The 26,602-nt window shown below is 36.0% G+C and overlaps 1 protein-coding gene across 1 annotated transcript; it reads right to left on the bottom strand.

Annotated features, from left to right (window-relative positions):
* Positions 1 to 659: 659 nt before the first annotated feature.
* On the bottom strand, positions 660 to 24,659 carry LOC144969036 (stabilizer of axonemal microtubules 4-like). The gene is made up of 12 exons (XM_078908016.1): positions 24,477 to 24,659; positions 17,490 to 17,731; positions 16,893 to 17,046; positions 15,678 to 15,800; positions 15,216 to 15,276; positions 14,789 to 14,901; positions 13,898 to 13,969; positions 11,682 to 11,786; positions 9,610 to 9,713; positions 4,947 to 5,117; positions 4,049 to 4,216; positions 660 to 3,448 (listed from the first exon to the last, which is right to left on the bottom strand). Exons 2-12 carry the CDS (start codon positions 17,720 to 17,722, stop codon positions 3,373 to 3,375), a joined length of 1,380 nt encoding a protein of 459 aa, XP_078764142.1. The 5' UTR covers positions 17,723 to 17,731; positions 24,477 to 24,659; the 3' UTR covers positions 660 to 3,372.
* Between the last annotated feature and the right edge of the window lie 1,943 nt (positions 24,660 to 26,602).

Here is a 26,602-nt window from a genome sequence, read left to right as displayed (position 1 = left end):
TTTTCGTGTTTTTACACTGTTTGGCTACGTTCAGTTTCAGTGCTGGTAAAACAAATTGATGAAAAGCTAAACCATTTTAAGAAATTTGCACTTAAAAGCACCCAAAGGCAATGACAGAATGTGGTTCAAATAGAGAACAGAAGTATATTGTAGAGCAATCCATCTGTGTATCTAGTTTAAGACCATCTTTAAGTCCATTTCAGATACAAGCAGAGAATACAGCCAAAAAAAAAGAAAAAAAAGAAAAAGACACCGATGATTACAAATTGCATATCAATGAATCAATACACAAAGAGTATATAGAAATGATTATACGTACAGGGGTGAAAATATAAACTCAAAAAAAAAGAAAAAAAAGATACAAAAAATATTCAATAGTCAGATAGCAAGATAAATTCTAGGAGAGCCCATACGAAACAAAACGGTCTTATTCTAGAACAAGAATAGAAAGCCACCTGGAAAAGATAAATTAGATAAGGGGTAGAAAAGATAGCAAGGATGTAGAACCCACCCCCCCTAAGGGAAATCCTATCTCTTCCTCTTCTATTCCCGTCAGCGGGAAAGGGAAAGCCATAGGCAGTCAATGGTTTTACTCTCCCAAAAATGGTCTCCATGACAACCACTCTCTCAAAAAAAGACAATAACAAGAACACATTTCATTTTTGTAAAGAGGGGATAAAATTTTTCAGAATGTTTTATTTCTGTATGCCTCCAAGATATGCATTAAAAGTGTGGTAAATAATTCAATATACCTGATGGTCATATAACTTAATAAAATATATTTTAAGTCCCCCAAAAAAATAAATTATAAATATAAAATTTATGACAGAACAGTGATAAGTAGTTGAGTTGATAAAGATGTAATATAAAATAAGAAAGACTGTGAAGATATTTATCAAAAATTTTTTTTCAAATGTCGTTTTCTTCCTACTTGACTTCAAAACAGAAGTAAGATGGTCATTATTTTTTTTTAGATCACCTTAATTTTTCTGTTCATTTTTGTTTTTGTCTCTGTCATCTCTCTTGACATCCTTCAATAAACTGATTCATAATCAATGTACGAAATAAGAAGATAAAAGTAAAGCGATTCAAACAATAATTTGTAATTATTGTTCAGAGTTAAGATGGCAAATATCCGCGGAATAACATTGGTGGAAAATAACAAGACATGCCAATTTCAAAGACCACGGTGCCTGAGGCAATTCAAAATACACACGCTGAGATAATGTCAATAAATGTATTTACACAAGTTATGTAAGATTATGCAACTCGTTATTGATTGAATAATTTTTTACGCTTTTACCTGGCTTGCAGTTAGTAACGTCAAACAACAGTTTCGTCATAATGTTGACGAATATAAATTTTCTCTAAATAAATAGCATGTGTTTTATTTTAAGTGAAACCAAAATGCATTGCATAAAATCTAAGCATCAATTTGCATACTATTGTTCCCAGAAGTCTGTATAAATATATTTTTTTGTCATAAAAATTGAGACTTGATGCATTAATGAGCAGAGATTTACGAAAAGAAACATTATCAAATTGATAAAAAATAAAAGAACTAATGAATAGATATTAAAAACAGCAAATATTCAACAAAATTATAATAATAATAATTATAAATCGAAAACAAAACTAAAAGCAAAACAAAACAAAACAAAACAACCCCCCTCCCCCCAAAAATAAATAAATAAATAAACAAAATAAAACCCAGCAGTATTGAATATAATGGTAGAAAACAATTTTTCACATTTCATTTGACAAAATGTAGAAAACTTTACAAATTATAGAACATGTTATCACAGATGGAGTTGGTTTCAAGGAATGTCATGAAAAAAAAAACAAACAAAAAAAACAAACAGTAGGTATATAAAAATACTGATACTGCCAGACGATGAGAATGTTATGAACATGGATAATGGAGGCAAATCAGAATGTTTCTTACTGGCAAAAACACAAATTGTATTGATACAACAAAGTTAGAAATATTCAAACATTAATACTGATAATACACGTGACATCCCCATTCAAATTGATTCATATATTATGTGTTAAGAGGCAAAGCGAATTAATAAATATATGAAATACAGACATAAACACACTAGTTATTTTCATTGAAAATGGCATACGGTAATGTGTTGATATAACTCTCTCCTTCGTGATTGCCTTCTGTGAGTGCAAAAAGTGATACATACTATTAAAAAAAAAATAGACAATGGCAACAAATTAATTTAAAAAATAATGAAATATCACAGTCGTTCATACTTCCCTTGCGCCTACGAAGCATCTACCAATTGTATAAATGTATACAAAGTTTTGACCAAAAATATAATACTGATAATAAAAATTGAATTATCAATCACTAGACTAAATTTAAAAAAAATAAATATCACTGATCTTATTTTCTCCATGTCAGTATTTTTTCTTTTGGCTAATTTAAAAAAAAAAAAAAAAATTTAAGTACTCTAGATATTTATCATGGAAAAAAGTCAGAACACACAAAATAATTAAAATAACTTAAAGAGTGAATATCATAACCAATATTATTATTATTATTATTATCATTATTACAAATGAAAACAAACAACATAATTTGACAACAACCCTTATGATCAACTAGACATCCACGATTACCCTCTTGAATTTTCTAAATAAATAAAATCTCATGATAGGACAACATTTTCATAACATAATTTTCACGTGAGGAGAAAAAAAATCAAACCTGTAGTTGTGATGACCAAATCTCCAAATTGAGATAATTTAACAAAAATTCCCTTCATTAAAATCATAAAATCTCCGATTTAACTTATCTTTTTCTTTGTAAATATCAATTTGCCACGTGGGTAGTTTCAAGCAGATATATCAAGATTGAGCTGTGTCATTTAAAATTACTTTGTGGGGTTTTCCCAGTAATAAATATAAATGAATGTATTTTCCTTCATACACGATACACACACACGCACGCACGCACACACACACACACACATAAACATGCCCATGCAAATAAACCTAAACACACACACACACACACACACACACACACACGTGCACATATTGATGCAATTACAATGAATTAACCTGTATAGCGCTGTATATGATTTTCAAAATTATCATAATCTTATTGGATTACTTTTGCTAAATGAGTTTGTACATTTATACACCGAAATTATGAGATTGTATTTTTTTTGTTTCATTTGTGGTGTTAGTTTTGCCTACTAACTCCACAAAGAAAGGACAGCACGACCTTGATTGGTGAAAAGAGTTTATTGTGTTAACGTCAGCTCAATTATTGACTTGAGAACTTTGCATCCTAGAGGCGGTAGGCAGATTAACATTTTTTTTCATCAAAATAAATGATCCCAGAATCGATGACTAGGCAGCCACTTGTGAATGCGTTTTGGAGTCATGTGTGTGGTCGTCAAAGAAGACGTTTTTAGCCTTCATGCTCCTGAAACAAATCAAAACAATAAATGCTAATCAAAACTTCAAAAAACATGATAAGGCAATGCTGGAGAGAGGATATAAGTAACTTGTTGAATCATGAGGGAATGGTTCAGAAAATGAAATTGGGAAGAACAGGTTCCCATATTTGAGGTCGATAGGTCTGAAAATCATCATAAATAAAATAAAGTAATAACCTGGATTGGACTAGCTTTGACTTTTTAAACATTTTGAATACGAAAAATTTATTTATGTTACTTGCTTAAGTGATTATTTTAACTATATGTAATAGTATGTCTCATCCCAAGATATTCTAAAATGGATCAAAAGTTATGGGGGCGGGGGGAGGGGATCCAGTATAGTTTGAACAGTTCGATAAAATTGATCTAAGAAATAAGAGAGTCACAATGAAGAAAACAAAAATAAAAAGAGGACTAAAGTCATCAAGTATATTCTCTTACATAGGTAATCTATTTTACCCCCCCCCCCCCCCCCCCCCCCCCCCCACAAAAAAAAAAAAAAAAAATCAATTGTTTTTTAAATTTTAATAAGCAAACGCATGCAAAATGTAAAAGAATGAGATATTTTGATTATACATAGCACCCACCTTCCAACATAAGGTTCAACTCTCTTAAGAATTCCACTACTGTTTGGATCATTGCCATAGGAGTTGATGGCCGTTGATTTAGTAAAGCCGTCAAGTTTCTGTCTTTGGACACCACCTCTCATATGACCTGCCCTGTCTACACCAATGGGGGTCGGATCAGGACCAAACCTGAAAAAAAAAGTATTAAGTAAAAATACCTAAATGCAATATGTTGAATTCAGATCATGAGGTTCAACAATGAAGCAAATTAAAATTTTATCCTTATTAAAATCATCATTTCCTAATCATGAATTTTTGTTTTTATCAAATATCATAATTATTAAGGGTTACAAAGGTCAAAAGACCTTTACATAGCCATATGCAAATATAAACATATAATAATTAGATCGAATAAAGGAAAAGATCAAATTGATGCATGGACATTATAAGTACACAAAATCTTATATACGAACAAAAGGTCAAGTTGGTGCATTAATAATTTATCACCACAGACTTGTTGATCATAAGCATATTTCTGAAAACAAATTTAATCAAAGGATGGAGTTCCTTATCTACTGGATTTTTGAAAGCATTTATTGTTTCAGCACTTTTTGTATTAAAATCAAGTGCATTCCATGTCCTAACTGTACGTTGGATAAGTGAGTTCAGTCAAATATTCATAGAATATCCGGTGATAAATATCTTAAAGTTTTAGCTCCTCGTGCGAATGTGACCAAATAAAAATCAAAATATTATACAAGCTTAGCACACTAAAATGCCTAGAGTTTGCTATTGTCCTGAATCATGAAGATATTGAAATATTTTTGAAGGACAAAGTCTTAAATACTTAGCATAAATATTTTTATCAATATAAATTGTTTAAGATATTAAATGAATCCCAGAAAACAATTATTTTTACTTTGTCATGTAGTGAGTCATGAAACGCATTCGATTATCAGCAGTCTGAACAAATCGTGGGTTGTTCTCAACAAAACCTGTCTCTTCTTTGAATCCAAATGCTGTTCGGTCAAGACGATCTGGCTCTGATGGACTTGGCCGCTGTTGACCTTTGAACTGTTCCCCGGTGACACTGAAAAATGATTATATGGTAATATAATGAAGTGTCTTTCATTCTATATTTCTCTCTGTCTCCCTCTTTCGTTCTTTAATTCCTATTGGGCATTACACAATATCCATTGAACATGCTCAGAGCACACTTTACATGGGGTACCTAGCCAAAAGCAACACTTTACATGTAGGATGAGATACATTACCAGTTAGGCGATATTACATTTAATATATTACATATTATTTTTTTTTTCTGACATAGACAATGTTGTTAATGGTCGGGTACTCATTTCACAGTTGAGTACAGTGAGAGAATGTGAGTAAAGAGCCTTTTCTATGCGCCACTCAGAACAAGACTCGAATCCTGGACCTTCCAACCCGAAGTCGATTGTTATATCACAAGACCCCATAGCCACACAATTATAAATTTATTTATGTTTATCTTTAAGTTACAGATGAATGTCCCCGTGTGGTGTCCGGGGTCCCTCAACTGAGAGGGTCAAGAATAGCCCAACGCCAAGCCAGCGTGTCGTAAAAGGCGACTAATGGTGTGTGATTCCCCATCTTTGAGTCACCTGGTCCTCCAGGTTGGGGGTTGGCAAAGGGTTAACACCCCTTTCCGTTAAACTCAAACCGTTACAGAAACACAGACAGACAAACCAAATCCTTTTTTTAGCTTGGGCGACCGAAGAGTTTCTGGAATTACAGAATTTATGAAGGACAACAGACAAAGCCGAAAGGACTCTGCTGACCCGATGACGTCTTCGCCAAACAAGCAGCTTCGAATTGCGTCGTGGAACGTTCGCACCATGTATGAAGCAGGAAAAAGCTCTCAAGTTGTGACTGAGATGAGAAGATACAGGCTGCATATACTTGGAGTAAGCGAAACCCACTGGATACAATCCGGACAGAAACACCTCAAGTCTGGGGAGAAGATTTTATATTCAGGGAGAGGGGACGGGATTCATACACAGGGAGTAGGAATAATTCTAAGCAAGTTTGCCCAGAAGTCACTGAGAGGATGGGAACAATGCGGAGAAAGGATCATCATGGCGTCCTTTACAACACGGAGTAAGAAGATCAGCATGAACATTGTACAGATCTATGCCCCAACAAATGATGCAACAGATGAGGACAAAGATACATTTTATGGTCTGCTACAACAAGTCATTGACAAGTTGCCAAGGAAAGACATCAACATATTGATGGGAGATGCTAATGCAAAAGTGGGACAGGATAACGTAGGCTATGAAGGTATCATGGGACGTCATGGCATGGGAGAAATGAATGATAATGGTGAGAGATTTGCAAATTTCTGTGCATTCAACAGTTTGGTGATTGGAGGATCAGTGTTCCCCCATAAGAGGATCCACAAAGCAACTTGGGTCTCACCAGATGGTGTGACAGAGAATCAGATTGATCATTTTTGTATCTCTCGTAGATTCAGACGTTCATTGGAAGATGTGACAGTACGGAGAGGGGCAGATGTTGGATCAGACCACCATCTGCTATTGGCAAAGCTTAAGCTCCGACTCAGAAAACACGGGGCCAGATCACATACAAGAAGAAAATTCGAGGTGAATGCACTTGATGGGGAAAAGAATGAGGAATTCAAACTACAATTGAGTAATAGATTCCAACCTCTTACTGAGCTCGAGGAGGACATAGATGTAGAGTCACATTGGGCAAAGATCAAGGAAGTTTACATAACAACTTGCCACGAGGTATTGGGGGTAAAGAAATCGGAACATAAAGAATGGATAAGTCCAACCACCTTGGACCTTATTGAAAAGAGGAGAACAAGGAAGGAACAAGTGAATGCAAGCCGAACAAGGGCTTCAAGACTGGATGCACAAGAGCAGTATCGAGCCATAGCTAAGGAAGTCAAAAGATCTGTGAAGAAAGACAAGGAAGCATTCATGAACAGACTTGCAGAGAAAGCAGAAGCAGCAGCGACTGGAGGACACATGAGGATCCTTTATCAAACTACCAAGACACTTGCTGGAAAATATGGGAAACCAGAGGTACCAGTCAAAGACAAAGATGGGAAAACTATTTTTGGAAAAGAGGCTCAATCTGAACGATGGAGGGAACATTTCAACTGCCTTCTGAACAGACCACCACCAGACAACCAGCCAGAAATTTTGCCTGCAAGGAATGAGCTACCAATTAGCTGTGATCCACCATCGATAGCAGAGATTGTGGGTGCCATTAACAAGATGAAAAGGGGGAAAGCTGCTGGACCAGACCAGATTCCACCGGAGGCTCTAAAAGTTGATGCGGAAAGAAATGCTGAGGCCCTGCACCCACTATTTGAGAGAATCTGGAATGACGGGATATTCCCAAAGGATTGGAAGGAAGGACATCTTATCAAGCTTCCAAAGAAAGGGGACCTCAGTAATTGTAATAATTATCGAGGCATCACTCTTCTTTCTATCCCAGGAAAAGTTTTCAACCGTATTATTTTAGAGAGAATTAAGAATGCAACAGATGCTAAACTGCGGGACGAACAGGCAGGTTTTCGGAAAAAACCGTTCAACCACCGACCAGATTGCCTCTCTGCGAGTCATAGTGGAACAGTCTATAGAATGGAACTCTCCTCTTATTGTCAACTTTCTGGATTACGAGAAGGCTTTCGACAGTATTGACAGAGCAACATTGTGGAAAATTCTGGCACATTATGGACTCCCTGAAAAGATAGTAAACCTCATTAAGGAAATGTATGAAGGATCAAGTTGCAGGGTTGTACATGAAGATCAGCTGACTGACAGCTTTGAAATTAAGACTGGTGTCAAGCAGGGATGCTTGCTCTCTCCATTCCTGTTCATCCTTGCCATTGATTGGCTAATGAAGGAAACCTCCAAAGGGAGAAGAAATGGGATACAGTGGACCCCCTGGACACAGTTGGATGATCTGGATTTTGCAGATGATCTGGCTCTTTTGTCCCACACCCAGGACCAGATGCAAACAAAAACCACAATTATAAACAGCCTCTCGGAATCAATTGGTCTAAGAATACACCCTGCAAAGTCAAAGGTCTTGAGGATAGGTACGCGTCAAAGGGAGCAGATCAAAGTAAAAGATCAGGAACTCGAAGATATAGACACTTTCTGCTATCTCGGAAGTATAATTGACAAGGATGGAGGCACGGAAGCAGAGGTGAAAGCACGAATAGGAAAGGCACAGGCTGCATTCACATCTTTGAACAGAGTTTGGAGAACTAAAGATATCTCCCTTCAACTAAAGCTAAGACTTTTCAACTCAAACGTGAAGTCTGTCCTACTGTATGGATGTGAAACTTGGAACGCATCACAGGCATGTATAAGGAGGGTACAGATTTTTGTAAACAGGTGCATGCGTAAGCTACTCAGAATAAAATGGATGGATAGAATAAAAAATGAAGAAGTATGGAAAAGAACACAGCAGAAACCAGTAGGAGAGGATATAGGAAGAAGACGATGGAGGTGGATTGGACACACGCTTAGAAAGAATGACTCAACTATAACAAAGAAAGTATTGGACTGGAACCCTCAGGGCAGAAGATCAAGGGGAAGGCCACGAGGAACATGGAGAAGAATTAAAGAAGCTGATATACAGAGAAGTGGTAAGACCTGGAATGAGATAAAAAAGTTGGCTCAGGATAGAGAAGGATGGAAACTGTTTGTCTGTGGCCTATACCCTGACCCAGGGTGAAAAAGGCAATGATGATGATTACAGATGAATGATATTCTCATTGAAGTAATGTGTGAATTAATGTTCTAAGAACTGTTAACTATCAATGTCCCATTAAAGAAATCGGTTGAAGAATTATTGAGTTGGACTACACAGAGTGCGAATTCACTCTTAGCAAGACTTTTACTTTGTTGTTATTAAATATTTAGGAACGTTCCATACACCCTTTCTGTTGCCATAATATTTTTATCAAATCTAAAATTTCATTTCAACACTGCTAATTATGACTATGTACATCTTTCATAAAATCTATAACTGTTTCAAATTTATTAGAAGTCCCGTTCATTTGTATTTGAGTATTCTTTGTCTTGTGATCAGGTGATGGTGGATCCATAAGTATAAAGATTATTTTCATTATTATCATAACAGTCAAACAGAACATCTGTTTAAAAAACCGGGGATAAATAAAAAAGAAATGTTATCTATATTGGCTACAGCAAAAGTATAGAGATGACATAACTTTCAATTCTGACACCACTTTTTCTATAAAGAAAATGTATCTATGATGAAGCCAAAAAAATTGTAAAATCACTATTTTAAAGTTCTTTGAACTTATTAGTGAATGTTTTGTCATACGAAATCTCACTTTTAAAAAAAATTCACTTTAATAAAATTTAGGAAAGTTATTAGATCATTTCCCTAGGTCGTATAAAAATTATTTTCTTGATTTTCACCCAAAAAATTATTACGCTATTATCACAATTCTTTCTTTTAGTTATAACATTGTTATTCCAGTTTTCAATGTTTCTTATCATAATATACTGCTAGTGCATTTATAATACCTTGTCCTATTGTGAGGAAACTGCATATTAATGTATTCTGCAGGATCTTGTTTACAAGTTCTCTCAGCCTTCAAACCGGGCATGTCAGATAATCTGTCATAAGCCTGAAAAAAAAAAATTACAAGGAATTAAATAATATACCATAATATACATTTCACAAGATCACAGTGCCTAATTTTCAGGAATTTAAATAATTATGGTCAAGTAATTGGATTGAGCGATTAAGCAGAGCAATTATGTGATATTTTTTTTTAAATGACCATGTCAAAAAAGAAAAACATGTTGTGTAAAGATTCCTTGTCTTAAAAGGTTTGTCATGGTCACTTTCCATACAATACAGTATGATAGGGTAAAAACGAGTCCTTCAGACCCAAAGGACCCAACTCACTGGGGTTTTTCTGTTTCTTTTTCTTTTTTGATATGAAACAGACAGTACTAAATGCTTGCTATTCTTTAAATAAGACTCCCCTCAATTGCAAAGTATTGTTGCATCATAAAATAATATAATAGACCCATTAACTGAATAACAGTTGCATTGAATGAGGAGGTTAAATAAAAGTCGGATGAAAGCAGGGTGATAATAGTTTTATCGCTCTACTTAATAACATAGGATTGTTGAATAAAATTTGAACTCAATTTCTTTTGTCTTTTGAGCTGAAATTTGGTCTCCGATCCAAATAACAAAGATAGATAGCGAGCAGCGAGCGGATTTCAGATCCATGACCTGTGACCTCCAATGACGAAAGTAATTTCATGATAGATGGTACGATCATCATCGATAAAACCCATTACCAGAAATGACTCATTTTCATATTTTCCCAATAGTCTAAACTCAAGACTGACATGATCGTGAATTACGATCTATTATGAAGCTTTGGAGTTTCCTTGAAAGATAATAATAAAGGGCCTCAATGTTGACAGTTAAAAGACTGAAAACTAGAAATTGTTAAAAAGTTTGAAATCAGCCTAAGGGCTGAAACTTTACAGGCCTGGGCAATACATTTTTTTGACTTCATAAGAAACTTCATAGAGCTTTTTCTTTGGGCACGGAGAAATATTTTCTGCATTTAATATCTTACATATTTTGCTCACTTATCCGTAGAATTATTTCCCAATGCCAAGATCGAAAAATGGATGATATAAATTTTAAGAAATTGATTATACTCAAAATAATGAGAGGAACCACTAATTAATATTGATTCAATGCAAGTACTTCCACCTCATTGTCACACTTGCTAACCAGAAGGTTGACACATAACCTACATGCTAAAAGTGATGGCGTCTGTTTTTGATGGAATTTGACGAAACAAATTTGATTTTTCCATAAGGTCATCACGATGTTTGGACAATCTCATAATGCATGCAAATCACCTTCATGTCAATTGTTAACACCATGCAAAATTATGTGATGATTGATCCATTAATTTTGGAGCCTTAGTTTTACTAAAAATCCAGTTTGTAAAATATATAATATATAAGATATATATTTTCAAGAGAAATGATTTCAATGCACAGAATCATTTTGAGTAATTTTTTAAAATTTCGTTTTACGGATCATTTAGCCCAATATAATTTTCAGTTTGTGAATTAGGGTACCAATCAAGAATAGAACACTATCTTATGCTAAAGGTTACCATTCTTAACAGTTACTAAAATCATACTCGTTACTAAAATCATACTCAACTCAAGTGTGAATGAGTACCTTGTTGTAGGCAGTGATGGATAATGTAAGAATGCTGCTAATGAAAGGATGACCTAAAAGCAACTGAAACTAAATGAAATGAAAATTCTGTTCTATATATGACCTGCTATTGGAATAATTGAATGAAAAGTGCATTGAGCATGGTGTAAATGTTCTATACAGTAAAACCTCGTTTTACCATCACATTTTGGACCTCGTCACTTATGTTAACAGGATAACAACTGGATTTATAATGGGTTAAATACAGTCCTTGTTTATTATAACGATGACAAAAACAAAAAGCGAGTTGAGAGGCAATTTAACAAGGTTTCACTGTCTTATTTCATTTATTATAATATATTAATACCGACAGAGGCTGCGGTGAACTTACGTCGGGTGCCTTGAGATTGACATATTTGGGCTTGACTTCTTCCCTGGTGAATCCAGTTCCTCTCTCAGATCCATGGGTAACTCCACCAGGCAAAGAATCATCTCCCTGAATAATTGACCAAAAAAAAAAATTAATTAAAAAAATAAAAACAAAAACAAAAAATCAAACAAACAAAAAATGTCCATAATTGTTGTAGTTTGAATCGAAACAGCTTGGGCTGGAAATAAAAGAGGAACTGGTTTTAAGTCTTTGCAAGTGAGATTCGAGTTTACTTTAACCTGACCAAACAATTTCCCCTACTATTATTCATCTCAATATAACCACAAACCTCACAGTTTTCACCAAGACAACAGAAAGTAATTCAGCTAAGGCTTCAATTTTTTGTTTCTGCTCCCTTGGTGAAGACATTTGGGTCTCATGTAAAAAAAAGGAAGAAATTATTGTTTGATAAATTCCAGGCTCGTAGTTTAAGGGTTATTCTAAATCTATGATTGTCTTTTCACTATTTCGATATAATGTTGTGGTTTAAGTAGAGTTATTGAAAATGACAATTAAGGGATGTTACGCATTCATGAGTTGTACTCTAGGTACACCGTTCATGTAATAACAAAAAAACAACAAAAAACTATTAGACTGGAAAAGTGTCACAAATACTGATTACGGAAATTGTATCATGGAGAATTTCACATGAATTAAAGATGTTAAAAACTGAAGGCAATTCTTTTCAGTCAATTGTAGTATGGACCAATGGTGCTTGAGTTTACCCTGTAACATTAAACGAACAGTTACACTTTCGTGCAACCCTTTATATAGGATGCTGATTTATTGCAAAGCACTTTCTGTCAGATCTAACGAATGTAGCTACCCAATCATTGTTGAGAGGTCAGATAGGCCAGAAAAGAAACCTCAAATGTACGGTAGTATGAGAATGAGAATTTCCATTTGTGAATTTTCAAAAATTCTTTAATAATGACTCATAAAAAAATGAGACAATGTAGCAAGACAAACTAACTTTTTATAAAATAATAATTTAACTACAAAAATAAGGGCTTAGAAAATTAATAATGATAAGTATATTTAGCGTAGTGTATTTAGCAATCGGGCCAACTAACAAAAAAACAGTGTAATACTTTTAAGTTTTTTAATAAATGGAGTCCTATAAAATGATAAAATGGCTTGAAAGTGTAATTCAGTAAGACCAGAGAATGACAAAATAATAAAATGTTCAAAATAAGTTTATAATAGATAGTAATAGTAAAAAAATGTAAATATTAAATTATCAATTTATTTGTTTTGCAATCTTTTCAATTTTTAATTTATAGTGACAGTTTTGACTATTTTACAGTGTTGAAATTATTCATATTATAAAGCGCAGCTCTGGTTATGGAGCTACTCCTTTTTCATATATACATCCTATTTCCATTGTATTTTTATCTTATTATGTAAATTATAACACGTCTGTACAAAAAATTTCCTTTTTGGGATGCAATAAAGTATTATTATTATTATTATTATTATTATTATTATTATTATTATTATTATATTATTATTATTATTATAATTGAATTAATAGAAGTAATGAATAAATAAATGCATAAATAAATAGACAAATTCATAAATAAATAAATAAATCAAATATCACCTTACAATATACTGTGTAGCATGAACTCCCCCCCCCCCAAACACACACAAGCAAGAGCATTTATATAGCACAAAGCACTTTACAAGTGGTCCCTGTCCAACAGTAACACTTTAACATATAGGATAATACATGATACCTGTAGGCCGATAGGGCATTTTTTTTTCTACAGAGACAACGCTGTTAACGACCAGGTACTCATTTTACACCTGAATACGTTGAGAGTATGTGAGTAAAGAGCCTTTTGAAACGGACTCAACCATGCACCACTCAGAGCAGGACCTTCTGATCCAAAGGCGAGTGAAATACCACAAGACCATATAGCTGCACAACTGGAAACACATCTAACCATGAAGTGACAGGGTTGCCAATTAAGGAGGCAAAAATTTACTGAACTTTTACGCTAACGCATAGACAGACCCTTTTCTGAGTGCTGAACTCCAGTCAAAAGACATTGAGTATTTTCTTTTTTTCCGTTCAGCAGGTGATTGGAAAATATACTGAGGGTTTATAACAGACTGAATTCCGTAAAAATACTGAAAATTGGCAACCCTGACGTGAAATGAGCGTTACTTACTCTTGACCAAGCAGTAGGTATAAAACTGGTTTTCATGATAGTAACTCCTGTAGGCCTATGGGTATACCAGCCCTGAAAGGAGAGGGAGGGGGGGGGGGGGGGGGGTCAAATCAAAACAAGATGGAAAGAGTGTCAAAACTGCTCACAAAATCTCTACATCATTATTGATCGTTATGAAATATATTTAACTCGAATATAAAAAGGTCTAAATGGTGAGTGTAATTGATTAAACCAGATGAGAAAAAAAACAGTATTTGAATCTTTTTTGGAGTAGATGAAGTATCTATTATCAAAAATGTATGCTTAGCATGTGGCAGCAATATACAATAAATTGAAACAATTGTTTTCCACCATTTTCAAAGTCATCAAAAGAGCAGGCTTTAAAAATCTGAAAAAAAAAAAAATGCAAATTCTACAGATTAAAAAAAAAAATGAAATAAAATAAAATTCCCTTTATTCATCTCACAGGGGAAATTTGTCTTTAGGGTCTATTCCAAGAGAAAACTGGTATAACCCAGGCATCAGCCGCATTGCAGCACTGTAACTGAGTTAGGACAAGGTGACTTGCTCAAGGCCACTTAGCGCAGCAGGTATTTGAACTCGTTACCATTCGATTATGAAGCAAAGACTGTATTGCTGCCCAATAAATATAGCTTTTTACAATAATTTTTCAGGACTGAGAAATATTAAATGCATTGATACCTCAGTTGTATCTCACAGAACAATAATGAAAAGTAATGTTTATTCACGTTTAGTTATGTTTTAATTTTTCTCCTTTTTTCCCAAAGAGAAAAAGACAGCTGAAGCCAAATTTTGAGAAAGAACTGTCTGATTAGGAAAACAAAATTGCGAAATGAAATAATAGCAAATGCAAAAGCCTCTAACACTCACAGGTTTTTCATTGCCATGAGCCATATTTGCTTCATATGTAATCGGTTCACAATTTTTGTTGTGGACAAATCCAGAGACTTCTTGGGGTCCCAATTCCTTTGTGCTGATATCAACTGAAAGTGGAACGAGAATGATAATAATGATGATGATGATGATGATGATGATGATGATGATGATGATGATGATGATGATGATGATGATGATGATGATGATAATAATAATAATAATAATAATAATCCAGTGATCACTGCCTAACAACCCATAGGCCACTTGCATAATTAACCATTACTCCCACGTATCATAATTTTTCCTATAATAATCCCCTCTCTTGTAAAACGCTTAGAGCATATCATTAAAGTATGGATAACCACTGTACAAATGTAACCTTTTGTTAACTTTATCAAAACTCAAAACAAAACAGACTCACCACTTGGCCAAGGCTTCCCTTGAAACTTTTGCTGTGTTTCAGATTTCATGTAAGATGGGCCCTGAGAATGATATTGAAAATTGAATATGTTAGAATCAAAACCAGATTGTGGCCTATCTTCTGCTTGAACAAGTTTTTCATGCAAAGAGCAGCGGAATGGAAACTGTGGAAATGAGCTACATAAAAGTTCATGTTAATGAATTAAGGTTTAAAACAAAAGACAATTTTTTAAAAAAAAGAAAGAATCTCTCTCTCTCTCCCTCTCCCTCTCTCCCTCCCTCCCTCCCCCTCTCTCTCTCCCTCTCTCTCTCTCTCTCTCTCTCTCTCTCTCTCTCTCTCTCTCTCTCTCTCTCTCCTCTCACTTTCCCTCATTTTTTTATCTCTGTACCCATAATACATTCTTTCTTGCACTTCATTTTACAAATAACGATATAGCATAAAAGATTGTAATAGTTTTCTTACATAGCCAAAGTTTTCGTTTTCCACTGGATCTTTTGCTTGTATTTTGTGTAACAAAGGCTTGTGGCATGGCAAAACATTGGCTGGGGCACTAGCAGCTCGAGTGTCAATAAATGTTCCTTTTACCTGAAAATATGATTTGAGAGAACCATAAACTATTATTGGATGGAAAAATCACAATGTCAAAGAATAATTTTGACAAATAAAAACTGGAATTTATCATTCATGGAGAGTCCTCCAACTCTTCAATTCAAATAATATAAAAATATATCATTATTTTATTATGAAATTCACTACACTCTACATTATGTATTCATCCCATAATTTAAGAATCCGATTTATTTTTGAACTTAATATTCTTCGACAAAATTCATAAAATTGAGAAGGGGTTACAATTAAATATCCTGTTCCTACATTTAATAATTTAAATACTTTAAATCAATGCATATTGGAGATAACAGTAACAGAAGTCATAAAATCAATTAAGAATGTTACATTGTTTTTAATGAGACAACTCAATTCTGCCATTCTTATTCTTCTTCTCACAACATTTGCGAAGAAATAAAGGCTCTTACTCTTACGAATAGGGACTCATCTATCTTAATTATTGTACTACTGTATTGTGGAAATTAACATAGATGAATCTTTTGAGTCATCAATAATTAAAATCAGTCAGGTAATAAAGTCTGTAGGTGCGCGCAAATGAATCTGGCATGAGAACGACCAGATTACGTTTCCTAATGTCAAATGACTTATCATTATGGGTACCATCATCATGTCGTAGCAGATTTTATAAATAATCATTTGAGTCAATGGGTGATAGAACTACCCTTAATTTGATAAAGGTTTGTAAGTTATTCAAATATCAACCTGTGAAAAGCGGTTTTATAATTTTTAGATTTGACAGTATTTCTGTGCTCACTGGCAAAAATTTCACATGGGCAATTAGGAACAATTCTGACCACAACCCTATTTTTTTAAAGCATAGATAATTATCATTATTATTATTATTATTATTATTATTATTATTATTATTATTATTATTATTATTATTATTATTATTATTATTATTAATAATATCATTAGTATCATCATCATCATCATCATCATATTATTATTATTATTATGATTATTATTACTATTATTATTATTATAATATTATTATTATCATCTTCATTATTTCGTATCGACAATTTTGACAGGCTATCAACTACTCACCTGGTTTTCAATTGGATAAGTAATTGGTTTTTGTCGGATAAAGCCAGATGGAGCATGATGAACACTCATGTTGAATTTCTCTAGGCCAGAAGGATCTCGATATGGTTGAAAATCCAACTGTGTCACAGATCGGTAATTACCGTCACAGATACGTCTGTCAATAACAAGAGAAAATATATTCACAAAATCTATAAACCAAATCAAATGATTCAATGAATGAAGTTAGGTGTTATTATCCAAAACTGCTGACCGATTATCTTTAACCATCAGCCCATATGGATAAATAAATAAATAAAATAACTAATCAATTTTTTTTAAAAATGATTTTAAAAAAATACTTTTACTCTAATTGACTTAGAAACAGTTGAGCTTCACAAGTGGGTGAGACAATGCATTGACTAAAGTCTGAGCTTATACATCACTGTCTTTTGCCTCGTTCTGTCTGACAACGGCTTCATAAGTAATGGGTCAGAAAAAAATTAAGCCAAACTTTGAAACTTTTGTAGTTTCTCTGGATTAAATATGGCAAAGGCTGAATCAACTGAGCTATCGGGATTCCAATACACTCTGGCATGTTAAATATCAGAGGATGATTACCTCATTGCTGGATTGTCCACATCATCTAAACGTCTGTTGTAATAAACAGCTGGCCTAAAATTGCTCAGGTATCCTGTACCTCTGTGCTGGCCTTGGCGAGGCTGAAACTTATCATAACGACTGCCATATGTGGTGGAATTCTGTGTGATGTAAAATTTCATGATATTTGTGTCTGCTCCATGGGACTTCTGAATGTGGACACTCCGAGGTCCAGTTGGCAATTTGCAGCTCATCTTTGTGACCTGTAAAAAGTGTAAGAAATTATGGATAGGAATTATGCCAAGAGTACTTTAAATGTTATTCACTTTATAACACATTGTAATTATAATCATTTGTGTGAAACTAAATGATGTTTCTGACTGATCTCATATCCCTAATCAGGATGAACTGAAGGGAATGGCCTCATACAATAAAATTGTGAAGGGAATTTTTTAGTTCACAACCCATCATAGACTCTGACTCTGATGCTGATGCAGAGAACCATCAACGAGAACCAGCTTCAGTCCATCAAATATGTGACCCACCATCTCAAAACGGTATTATGCCTGATAAATAGTACTGTGAAAAGTGAATAAAAATTAAATTCATAAAAAACGAATTTTGATTATTTTGCGATATAAGGAATTGTAAGGCTTTAATTCTCCATCATGACGGGGCAATCAGATCACTTCACTAATCTATTACATTTACATTATAATAATAGGAAATTATAATTATTATATAATTTTAGTTTAACTTTTTTGTAATGGATAATATTTTGCGTCATTTTAAAAAAAGTTCCATTACAACATTGATCATTGATCCTAAAAAAGGAATTGGGTTATCAGACCTGCAAATAGATTGCACGTTGGTCGTAGTTGTAGGGAACAGTATGCCTTTTTATGTTGTGTGTTTGTGTGTTGGTGTGTAGTATCTCGATCGAGGCTGTTGTGAGTTGTTGTCATGATGTTCCGTTTGTGATTGTGACGTCATATCTTGTTGGCCACCGTATATAAGCGGCAGTCACCGCTTACTCTCTCTCTCTTTGACCACTTGAATCTACAGCAAACGTTCCTAACGGATAATCAAAATCTAGGTATGTGTACTTAGTAAATCGGGAACTGCCCACTTCGGTGGAGATTCATGCCTCGGGCATATTATTTATTTATTTTATTTTCTCATCGTGAATGAGATGTAAAAATCTATTCACGACAATGAATGAGATGTAAAAATCTATTCACGACAATTGGCGCTGCGACTAATAAAGTTTTACAATTTTCACTGTGGTTTTAGTGTAACTGTAAAATTTCGAACCCTGCCATGAAAATCGTGCATGGAGACACCACGTGCATGGGCACGGGAATTAGTTTCATAAAAAAGAGTTCTGTAAACAAGTCCGTCGTTAGTTAGCATTGTTCTAAATTTTCAACGGATTATGTTTAGATGCGCCACGATATTTTTCCTCTGGATTACATGGGAGTTGGTGGATGCTACCCAACCAGAGAGGTCTTAACTGCTATTTCTGCAGCTATTCGCCGTTTTAGGGGTCGGCAGTTCTCAACTAATTATCAGTATTTCAGTGATTTAACTACGATAATATTTAGAGAGATTTTCACTCTACAATGGAACAAAATATTGGTGAGTACCTTTCCCATTTTCATTGAATTGTTATTTGGATATGCTTTAAATGACTAGGAGATGAGACCTACTATGCATTATTCCTTATAACTATCTGCTGATCTGGTGAACCACTCATAAAATAGGTGTCATGGTGTTTTTACTTACACAAGAAGTCGTAGTCGATGTCTAAACTGAGTTTAATCAAGACCCACCATGCATACAGGGTAGGGTGCTTATCTTTTATGCATGAGACTAGAGTCTAAATGACTGCTATCTGGAGTACTATTCCTATGCATTGCATGGCTCCCAGATTGCTGGTCAATTACCTCTATCTCTAGTTTTAAAGTCAACAGTAACTGGACTCAACTGAGGTAGACTAGCTAACTAGTCCCTAAGCTGTAAGTGATAACACCAGAAGATTACAACAGAAGTCGAAATCTATGTCTAAACTGAGTTAATCAAGACCCACCATGCATACAGGGTAGGGTGCTTATCTTTTATGCATGAGACTAGAGTCTAAATGACTGCTATCTGGAGTACTATTCCTATGCATTGCATGGCTCCCAGATTGCTGGTAAATTACCTCTATCTCTAGTTTTAAAGTCAACAGTAACTGGACTCAACTCAGGTAGACTAGCTAACTAGTCCCTAAGCTGTAAGTGATAACACCAGAAGATTACAACAGAAGTAGAAATCTATGTCTAAACTGAGTTAATCAAGACCCACCATGCATACAGGGTAGGGTGCTTATCTTTTATGCATGAGACTAGAGTCTCAAGGACTGACATCTGGAGTACTATTCCTATGCATTGCATGGCTCCCAGATTGCTGGTCAATCAGCTCTATCTCTAGTTCTTAAGTCAACAGTAACTGGACTCAACTCAGGTAGACTAACTAGACTAAGTTGTAAGTGATAAATCACTTAACTAGCTCAACAACCTACATAGGCTGCTAGTTTTGTCTCACCAGACAGTAGCGTTCATCTTCATTTACATGTTCCTAACAACCCCTATTAAGTATAGGATGTTTATCTGAACTCTTTACATCCATACTCTGTAAACATATCCATCAGAAGGCGAAGTCGATGTCTAAACTCCTGAGTTTAAATCATGACCTACCATGCATACAGGGTAGGGTGCTTATCTTTTATGCATGAGACTAGAGTCTCAATGACTGCTATCTGGAGTACTATTCCTATGCATTGCATGGCTCCCAGATTGCTGGTCAATTACCTCTATCTCTAGTTTTAAAGTCAACAGTAACTGGACTCAACTCAGGTAGACTAGCTGACTAGTCTCTGAGCTGTAAGTGTTAACACCAGAAGATACAACAGAGGTCGAAGTCTATGTCTAAACTGAGTTTAATCAAGACCCACCATGCATACAGGGTAGGGTGCTTATCTTTTATGCATGAGACTAGAGTCTCAAGGACTGACATCTGGAGTACTATTCCTATGCATTGCATGGCTCCCAGATTGCTGGTCAATTACTCTAGTTTTAAAGTCAACAGTGACTGGACTCAACTCAGGTAGACTAACTAGACTAAGTTGTAAGTGATAAATCTAACTAGCTGACCAAGCTACACAGGTGGCTAGTTGGGTCTCACCAGACAGAAGCGTTCATCTCAACTTACATGCTCCTAACTACCCCTATTAATTATTGGACGTTTCCCTGAAACTCTTTCCGTCCAATATGTGGGACTTTTAGCTCACAAATTACCTGTCCCAGTCACCAAATTGTCTACATACCCCAATCTAATATGACAAGAATAGAAAACCCCAAATTGTCATAAAGTTGGCTATGGCCTAGTTTCAATCCATGTGAGCAGTTTCACTGAGACAAAATCTATTCATATTGTTCAGTTCATTTAAAATGGATTCAAAAATCATGATCAACTCAATCTCATCCAAAGATCTTGCCAGATCTTCATTGATCAGCAAGTCACTGGCTCGCAAAGTGTTAGACCTGCGTGCTCAGAAGGGTTTTCTAACTAGAGACGATTTGGAAGATAAGGTTGCTAACATCAAAATGTTAGATCTTTTTGATTTTGCGGTTCCGTCTACCGGTGCTTGGGTAAATACTGAGGAACCAGCTGCCGCAGCTTCCCAGGCTAGTACCCCGGATAAATCATGCCCGTTGGATAACTTGAGTAGCAGTAACGTAGACCTGCGGGGTGAACCGTTCGAACCAAAAAACCTCGCTCGACGAGCCGTTTCGCAACCCGAAATGGTTGCTACTGATAAGTCGCTAGGAAAGGCGAATGATGCTTCAGGTGTAAATCAAAATGGCGACATGAGACTTTTCCCACGTGAAGAGTTTCACGACTCACCAAGCATGTCATGCCGAGCAACCTTTCCGCTGTCCGATCAAGAAGGGGTGCCTTTTTCACAGGGGGGTAAACTTGGTCAGGATCCCTTTAAGGGGGATCTCCAAGGTAAAGGTTATGACCCGGTGAATATTCGCAAGAGGGATCCCTACCTCCACTTCTCAGAGGAAGATATAGCACCAATGCACATGAGAGAGGAGCAAAGGAGTAGAAGAGATCCAGTAAGGCAAAGTAGGACAGCGCATACGATGCCATCAGGAAGGATGCCCCCGATGTACGGTGATGTCCAAAATGTGATTGATATGTACAACGAACGTCAGAAGTGGAGAGACGAAGCAAGACAGTTGCCATATCGTGACGTCCCGTTTGCATCCCGCAACCCTGATAACAAGCCCAACTATGAGATGCCAAATGAATACTCATACATGCTTCCCCCATCCAGAGTGCAGCTACCAAGATCAATATCGTTTGATGGAACTGGAAGATGGGACACATTCGTATATAGTTTCCAAAATTTTTTGAAGTATCATGATATCCAGCACCTTCGTGATCAACTGTATTTCTTAAACTTAACATTGGAGGGAAAAGCCGCGGATTACCTATCGCGTATCCACCAATCAACAGTCTTCATAAATATTGAGGAAGCATATGGGGCTTTAAGGAATAGATTTGGCGGCCAACAACTGCAACATGCAGCATTGATACAATTCAACAGTACCATCCAGGCCGAGAAGGAGGATGTTCTGGACTACACAGACAGACTGTGGGAACTGGCACTCCAAGCTTTCCCAGGACAGAGTTGAAAAGATGAAATTCGACTATGGAATTAGAAGAGGCAAAAAGTGCACCTTGAAGACAGAAATTAAAAATTAAAAACGTTTTATAACTGAATGCCATCCTGATCAGTCCTGCCAGCATCATTGCAGATTTAATCCTCGGTGCAGTGTTATGTGTAAAAAACAGAAACAAGCTTTAAGAAGAATGGTCAATCAAGAAGCCTCCAACTCTGTCATGACTCATTTCTGTTGCTATGTACAAAAAGAAAAACCCCAGACCCTGGAAAGAAACAACAAAGTATGTTTGACTGTCTGGAGCAACATCACGGTCTGTATCAACTGAGCAGAATAGCAACGAGTCGATGCCACCACTGTCAACATGGCAGTGACAGTGATGAAGGGGTTCAATTCCAAAGAAAATACCAGGGAAGCTCAGCCTGATGATACTGGACTCAAACCAAAGGCTGAAGGAGAAGGGTAGAGGTGACGCCTCACCTCCCCATCAAAGGGTAGAGGTTTCACCTCCCCACTAAGAAACTTCTCACATCATGATGACTCAAGGGCACAAGGGACTACTAGAGACACCTGGAGCAGACACCATGCACATGGAGCCTGATGACACCCCAAGCAATCACAGGTTTGATGACAGCTGAAAAAAGTGCCCTGAACCCAAGACCTGATGATACCAGGGTTGGAACCCCTCAGAATCACAGGCTTGATGATACCTGGTGTAAGCCCCCCTGAACCCAGAGACCTGATGATACCAGGGATGGTACCCCTCGGAATCACAGGCGAGGAAGGGAGAGAGCTACCCAGAGGCCCATCTGATCATGGCTTAAGAACCCGACCCAACATGATGGAATCAGAATAAGCCAAGATGTGAGAAAGAACCCATGAGGGTACCATGATGACCATGTGGGCCAGGAAACCAGGGTAGTGGTACCCCTAATGAACTGATAACATGAACACCTGAGAATTCACCTCAGTCAGGCGAGGGAGGGAATTATGGCTATACATCAGAAGGTATTTTACTACCTCGATCAGGTGAGTCAGAAGCATAAGCTTCAAAATGATGATGGATACCACCTTGTGGCAGGACCTGTATTATAGACATTAACATGAATTGGTAACGGACATGGTTCCGACTATGCTTTTAAAAAAAAAAAAAAATAATAATAATAATAATTTCTGACATTATCCCTGGTCATCATCATCTTGTCAATCAATTAATAAAGAGCTCCCCTATCCTGTTAGCAATAATGTAAATACTAAATAAGCTCAATTTTCAGCTGCATTGTTTTAAAGAAAAAATGAGACATATCCACCCATTTACAAGTGCAGGAAGCAACCACACTGATATTGTCTTACAATTTTGATTGCTTATGTTCCCAATGAAATTTAAAATATTACATCCCTCCTAACATGTTATCTTTTATTAATTTTGGTCCAACTTTCATAAGTACTATGTTCTGATATGGATATTTTCAGTAATGTTTTGTGGATTTTTATTTCAAGTTTTCAAGCCCCCGGGAAGGGAGATTTATTGTTTGTTGTTATTTCCCCTGTTTTATGGCTCAATTGGAGCAACGCCTCATAAGGTAAGAAGTCTTTTTTTTTTTTCTCGATATAGGATGTCAAACTGGAGAATGAGGTTTGTTTTAGAAGGGGGAGGAATGTAGGGAACAGTATGCCTTTTTATGTTGTGTGTTTGTGTGTTGGTGTGTAGTATCTCGATCGAGGCTGTTGTGAGTTGTTGTCATGATGTTCCGTTTGTGATTGTGACGTCATATCTTGTTGGCCACCGTATATAAGCGGCAGTCACCGCTTACTCTCTCTCTTTGACCACTTGAATCTACAGCAAACGTTCCTAACGGATAATCAAAATCTAGGTATGTGTACGTAGTAAATCGGGAACTGCCCACTTCGGTGGAGATTCATGCCTCGGGCATATTATTTATTTATTTTATTTTCTCATCGTGAATGAGATGTAAAAATCTATTCACGACATAGTCATAATTATAATCGTAAAATGGAAGCCTATCTATGGCTACTAAATATACGAGAGTTAACCCAAAGCGTTTAAACAGTTAAAGAAATATAGGAAGAACTGAAGCAATTGCAAGTAATTGGGAGTTGTAAATCACAGAGTTTATCAAGTTTATCTTCGCAGATGGAAAGTATAAGTATAAGTAAAATGAATCGTCTGCCTTGCACGCGTTTTTAAAATAATCATGTATCGCTGATGAAAAAAAATACCCTTCAAGTGTTATAACTATAATATACTTACTAGTTTAATCTCTCAAAGTGTCCACCCAAACAATTGAAAAGCAAAGTTATCTTTCTGGCTTTCGTTGTGCACCGCCAAGTAAACACATAGGCGCTCTCTAAGTTGGCTTCCTGAGTCGCTAAGAGACAGCGTCCATTTTACCGAAAACATGTGACGTTCCCCACAATATTTTATGTAAAATCTGAACCGTAACTGAATAGAAAACGGTACGAAACATGTGTTATCCAACAGTCTAGTTAGCGAGGGGAATTAGGGTAAAATTGTGCAAATTAGTTATGAAAGCACCAAATTTGGTACAAAGTAACTTGAGACCACTATTAATCGATGTTGATATAGAACCACATTGAGAAATTCCTCTAACAGTGTAAAATAGGGAGATGAAAATCCGCCTATATGAGCTATATTAAAACAAAGGGACGTGATCCATGAAATATTTGTTGACAATTCGGCGCTTTAAAAATATATTATTTTTAGCCCGTGTAAGCGTTTGATTATTTTGGCTTAGATAATTATCATTGTTAAAAATGTGCCTATAAGTGATATAGGACCGTATGGGCCGGTAGTATAGCTTTATTATGAGGACTGGAAGGGGGGTGGTGGGAGAGGAGGAGATGGTGCTGGTATTAGTTTTACTTGTGTTGTGTTGGTCGTCATCGTGGTGAAGATGATGGTGGAAGTGATGTTGGTGATAATGATGATGACGATGAGGTGATTGTGGTGATAACAGTAGTGATTATGGTGATGATGTTGATGAGGTGGTGGTGGTGGTGATCTTGGTAGTGATGATGATGATGATATGATGGATGATGATGAAGAAGAAGAAGACGATGATGATCAGGATGATGTTGATGATGATGTTGTGGTGGTGGTGATGGTAGTGGTAGTGATGATGATGATGATAATGATGATGATGATGATGATGATGATGATGATGATGATGATGATGATGATGATGATGAGGTGATTATGGATAGTAGTATTGGTAATGGTGGTGGAGATGATGATGAGGTGGTGGTGATCGTAGTAGCGGTGATGATGACGATGATGGTGATGATGATGATGATGATGATGATGATGGTGATGATGATGATGACGATGATGATAATGATGATGATGATGATGATGATGATGATGATGATGATGATGATGATGATGATGATGATGATGATGATGATGATGATGATGATGATGATGATGATGATGAGTATGGTGATGATGAGGTGGTGGTTGTGATAGTGGTAGTGAATATGGTGATGTTGGTAACTATTAATTTCGAAAATGTAAGACTTTCTTGGTGACGTATATTAACATTTTTAGATGATTAGGATCCAACAAAAATCATATTTATTAGACAAATGTCTGTGGAACACATTTTTCTTGGGAGGCTTGAGAGAATTCAACAGCAGCCTTTTCTAGTTTATCCTGATCTCTTTGAATTATTTTAACGGCGCAAGATAAGCCAATACTTCGTTGTCAGCTCTTTCCATGGCAGTGTGTTCAAGAAAACCATATGTTGTCTTATTGAAGGCTAAAAATGTTTCCTTTCCTGAGGTTAGCCTGGTAGGACCGGCTGGAGTCTGTCTCTGAACCTGATTGGGTGAACATACGACTGGGTGCAACCTCATTCACAGCATTCTTCGCTATACATCTTGATTAATTCTGGCAATTTATGGACTCTCTCTCTCTCTCTCTCTCTCTCTCTCTCTCTCTCTCTCTCTCTCTCTCTCTCTCTCTCTCTCTCTCTCTCTCTCTCTCTCTTTGCTCTGTTCTATACTTGAATGTTTTATATATAGCATGGCTCCAAAAAGGAGCGCTTTTGTGAAACACAACGAATAACAACTTGCAACAACCTAACAGAAAACATGAATAAAACAACTCCAAACAGATGCTATTTTATTAGACTTTAGTAAATTATCATTTGATAAAGTCAATTACCATACTCTGGCTATTAAACTGCGGAGATATGGAATCATGAGTAACACACACGACTGGATAATGGATTTTCTCACTAATCGTAAACAACTGAAAGAGCAATGTATGACTCAGCTCCAGTACTACAGGTGTGTCCCTGGGTACCGTACTGGGTCCCCTCTTGTTCCTTATCTACATCAATGATTTGCCTGAAA

Source organism: Berghia stephanieae, chromosome 3 (genome assembly GCF_034508935.2).
Source record: "Berghia stephanieae isolate SIO BIC M18660-M18661 chromosome 3, UCSD_Bste_1.3, whole genome shotgun sequence".
Classification (NCBI taxonomy): Eukaryota; Metazoa; Mollusca; class Gastropoda; order Nudibranchia; family Aeolidiidae; genus Berghia; species Berghia stephanieae.
Note: the sequence above shows the minus strand (reverse complement) of the source record. Positions and strands in the feature narration are given on the sequence as shown.

Excerpts from the sequence above, each read along its gene's own strand:
- LOC144969036 (XM_078908016.1), bottom strand. The coding sequence starts at position 17,722 with ATGAGCTGCAAATTGCCAACTGGACCTCGGAGTGTCCACATTCAGAAG. Across the intron at positions 15,801-16,892 it reads CTTATCCAATTGAAAACCAG|GTAAAAGGAACATTTATTGA; the intron begins GTGAGTAGTTGA and ends TCATATTTTCAG. Across the intron at positions 4,217-4,946 it reads ATGACTCACTACATGACAAA|GTTTGGTCCTGATCCGACCC; the intron begins GTAAAAATAATT and ends TTTTTTTTTCAG.